Source organism: Dendroctonus ponderosae, unplaced genomic scaffold (genome assembly GCF_020466585.1).
Source record: "Dendroctonus ponderosae isolate FM_Combo_2020 unplaced genomic scaffold, Dpon_F_20191213v2 Dpon_F_20191213_4, whole genome shotgun sequence".
NCBI classification, from domain to species: Eukaryota; Metazoa; Arthropoda; class Insecta; order Coleoptera; family Curculionidae; genus Dendroctonus; species Dendroctonus ponderosae.
In genome coordinates this window covers 2,215,971-2,220,075 of record NW_026018611.1, presented here as the reverse complement: position 1 = coordinate 2,220,075, position 4,105 = coordinate 2,215,971, and the positions used below count along the sequence as shown (strand labels likewise).

Sequence of the window (4,105 nt, the reverse complement as noted above, 5' to 3'; positions counted from 1 at the left end):
CCCCCCCCCCTGGATCCGCCCATGCTTACCAGGGTCCCCTTCAGGCTCCAGCCCCATGGCCATCCGATTTCTGAGCGTATTATGGGCATCCACTATACGGTCGATTTCATCCCGCGTGAACTCCATGACGATCAACCCTTGGCAGGCTGGGCCGACCTTTTTCGCCTCGTATGCGCACATCGTGTGGATTCCGCACTTTCTGCCCCTGTAGCGCTGATTCACGTCCACGCAGCAAACAGAGCAGTAAGGGTTGGACTGGTTGAACGGGAGACTGGCATTCTGCAGCCACTGAAGGGAGGTTTTCTTGGTGAGCAGGCTCTGGATGTCTCGGGTTGGTTGGGCCAGGTTGAGGAACAGAACAGGCAGGAGAATCGGCAGGAGTGACATTCCCTGACAGACTTGACTTGAAGGACTTTTCTGACCAAATCCGCTCGCTAAACTGGTAGAAACTTGGCAACTACAGCAGTTTGTTCAGCTCCACTGCGTCTAATTAAACAGATCCTCGGTAGTTATTTGCCTATTGGCCCGGCAGGTTTTGGGCATTATTCCACACCGACCTTTTCATTGTAACCAGCCCATATCTGATTGACTGATTTCCAGGCGCCCCGGACAACAATGGCAAATGCAAATATCGCGTGCCTCTGCCCATGTAAGCGACCCATAAAACCGTGAATTTTCCGAAACTGCTCTGAATGCTCGGCAATTTATTTGCGAAAGGTGTAAATCCGGCCCGGTCGATTTCAATTATGATGTTGGGGCTGATTTATGGGCTGTGGGGCTGAGCCGAGGCAATTATGGGCGGGCCCACCTTAATTCAATCGGGAACAGGCAGCGAGGTGCAACCGTAAGGAAACACTATTGTGCCAACATCTTGCAACTGTCTATGAAGGCTTTCACGGCCGGTTAAATCACATTTCTCTCATTCTTCCTGTCGTTTCGTTTGTTAAATTTGTCAAATACTTTGGACCCGCTTACTAAACTGACGCGATTAAATGGAAGAAAACCTTGACCTCTGTCTGACAGCCATGTGTTAAAGTCCACTACGTGAGGCTGCAGCGTAGCGAAACTACCTTCCACTCAGCTTTACCGCCTGTAGTCCAAGCGTCAATTGTCTGAAATTGGACAAGATTGCTCATTCGATGTTTGAGTTTTTACACAGGCGATTTTGAGCGCAATTTTAATACAAGCACAAGCCAACCAATGTATTTTTTGAGTAAAAAATGTTAGAGTTCAGCTAATAACAATCAATATTGTCCTTTTTTTCATTACAATGTCGCTTTGTCTACAAGAGTCACTCCCAACGACTGAACTGTTGCGAATAATACTGTCCGACGAACGTCCGAAACGTCAGGAATAAACTCCCAGGGACCACGGCTGCAAAGCCCGGAAAACATTTCTAAATGTGATCTTGCAACTGTTCCACAATGGGAACTTTCTCAACTGAAATGAACAAACAATTGCACCAAAGCGCACTTGTTGCGTTTCCCCATTTAGGCTCTTTGTTGCCGCCGTCTCGCTTCGCTGAGCTTTTGAATAGATGCCACATTATAAGAGGCCTCCCACACATCGCTGTGTTTTGTAAAGCTGCGAACAGTTGACGGGAAAAGCGTGCTTGAACCGTGAATTTCAATTTCCCAATACGTCGCGATTGCGACTTTAATGCAAAGCAACGGCATATCTGGAAATGAAGTTTAGCGCACAAACCGCCCGCCTACATCACGAATGAATTGCCGTTTCATGTCTGCATAATTCACCGCTTTCCATTATAAATAAACATATCGATTTTTGGATGTCGGGGGCGCATTTCTGGCCGAAATTTATTAGTTGCGGCCAAGCGCCATATTTTTCCTCGGTCTCACATTGGCGCAATTTGCTGTCGAGTGAAAAGGCGAATTCAAATTCGTTGGTGAATTTTTCATTACATGTGAAAGTGGGGTGTCGGTTCTGCGCGAAATTACCTTTTGAACTTACTTAAGCTTGGAACGACCCCTAAAATCCGGTGGAGAAATTTTTGAAGGGATATACAGGGCGGTCCTCAAGTAATGTAACACAATTCATATAGTCTACTGTAGACGTTAAATTGCGTGCTTTTTTATGACAAATTGTATTCTAAAAATGTTTCTAGTTTTCACGCAAAATGCGAAAATTCAAGATTAATGCGAGTCGGAAACTATTGACTTTCAGGTAAGACAAATTTGCCGCAAACGCAACATTTTTATGTAGACAGTCTACACAAAAATGTTGCGTTTGCGCCAAATTTGTCTTACCTGAAAGTGAATAGTTTCCGACTCGCATTAATCGTGAATTTTCGCATTTTGCGTGAAACCTAAAAACATTTTTAGAATACAATTTGTCATAAAAAAGCACGCAGTTTAACGCCCTTCTCATAATGCAAACTGGTTAAGAATCTATTGAAAATTTACGAAAATTGTATTTACACTTTGCCACACTGTACGTCGGAACCTATTAACTTTCAGACAAGACAAATTTGCCTAAAACGAAAATTTTTTGTTAGTGAATTTTGTCAAATTAGTTGAGAACCACCCTGTAGGCATTCAAAATGAAGAGGATCAGTCATAATCACTTTTCAAATGTGCCGAAAATGTCTATTATTTCGGATCTGAAACTTCTAGCATGTTTTTCAATGAGTTCGATGCATTCCTCGCGTCCGCGAGCTGAAAATGATGTAAAATTTAGGACATTTTATAAAATTTTCAATCTAAAAAAAAATCGACACCCACCCTGTGAAAAATTTCAGCCAAAAATCAAAATTTCGAATGCGTGTTTTTTGAGCTCAATCGCTTCTTTTCGACGTAAGAAGGTCACAACTATGCATTTACAAAGCGTTTGGGTCAATAATAAGGAAGAAATCGTCGATCAAAGATTGTGAACGTTCAAAAAACGCTTAAAAGGCCCCATTTTCCTGCCTTTTCCATTTTCCTCGCGCCCGCGTTTTATCAAGGCCGTGCAGCCCTATAAACAGCGTCGTAAATCACCGTTCAGTTCGTAGGGAAAAATCCCGACCGAAGCTAAAAAGTCAATTCAAAAGTGAGGCGGAATTCCTGGCGCGAGCCAAAGCGATTCCGTTCCAGGATTTCGCCCAAAGGAATAAAGCGGGACGTCTATGGAACGATTAGCATCGCCCTTTCATCTTTTAAACACCCCCATTAGCGCCCCACTTTTTTGTGGACTTTTACTAGTTTGCGCAAGTTTACATTTTCAAACTGAAAAAAAAATGTTTTAAAAGATTCAGATTCATCTAACGCATTATTGTGCATGGATGCGCAAAAACATTGAACAAACAGCCGAATAATGGAGCCGCCATTGATAATCGCTCACAAAGTGGACGCACAAAAACGCAAACAACCGTGCCAGATTCCGATTTCATCCCGAATGAGAGCGAAACTGAGTACGGCAAAGTCCAGAATGAAACAGTCGGGATCCGGGGGACGCAGGCGTCCATTCTTGGCGCGAAATCCAGGTGATCGATAGGCCTCCGGAGTCCCGGACTCAAGTGTACTGCAGCAGACTCTCTAGTCTTCCCGGATCCGCGCTGTCTAGCGGGCTGTGTCAACCGCTCTTACGTTTCGGTCATCACAGAAACAACCTCATCAGCTCCACAGGCCAGATTCGGCCAAATAAACTGCGGCCCAAATCCAGTTCTGGATCAGCTTTTGCGTTGCCGATCGTGCAAGGGCTGCGAAACGTTGCGAAACTTGAGGACCTTCAGAGGGCACCTGTTAGACCACCGATCAACAATAAACCCGTACAATAATAGCTGTTCTATCTTTAAGACGAAGACGTTTTTTTAGTAAATAGTGAGCTGCTTTGCGCCATGTGCCCGCTTATTGGAGAAACAGGGCGACCAGTTTTTTAACTCCGGCCTGGCTTCTGCACGTGGAACAACATGAGCTTGTCCAGATCGTGTTTGTCCAGCCGAGGGATGAATGGCAAGGTAAAGCGCGGCTAATTCGGATAATTATTACTCCAAATCAAATTCATTCCTGGGTTTCAATCATTTATTGTCTCTATTTATCAATCAAAATACGTTTCGGTGTATTTTTCCACCATCATCAGTTTTTATGTGTAGCGTTGTTGCTGCTTT

At 44.3% G+C, this 4,105-nt stretch overlaps 2 protein-coding genes across 3 annotated transcripts in view; one reads left to right on the top strand and one right to left on the bottom strand.

Moving 5' to 3' along the window:
• The window catches only part of LOC125504133 (venom allergen 3-like), a 1,748-nt gene extending 1,143 nt beyond the window's left edge, over positions 1-605 (bottom strand). Inside the window, exons 1-2 of one of the 2 annotated variants that reach the window (XM_048665576.1) lie at positions 558-605; positions 30-486 (exon numbers count right to left, since the gene is read on the bottom strand). In XM_048665576.1, coding sequence (XP_048521533.1) covers positions 30-387 — 358 coding nt within the window. In that variant the 5' untranslated portion in view covers positions 388-486; positions 558-605. Of the gene's footprint in view, positions 1-29 lie in introns of both variants that reach the window. The other variant, XM_048665574.1, reaches the window with a different exon arrangement.
• A 2,857-nt stretch (positions 606-3,462) lies between these two features.
• Positions 3,463-4,105, top strand: part of LOC109543040 (alpha-catulin) — a gene marked incomplete in the record, with an annotated part of 17,073 nt that continues 16,430 nt past the window's right edge. Inside the window, 1 exon segment of the mRNA XM_048665555.1 lies at positions 3,463-3,955. Coding sequence (XP_048521512.1) covers positions 3,908-3,955 — 48 coding nt within the window.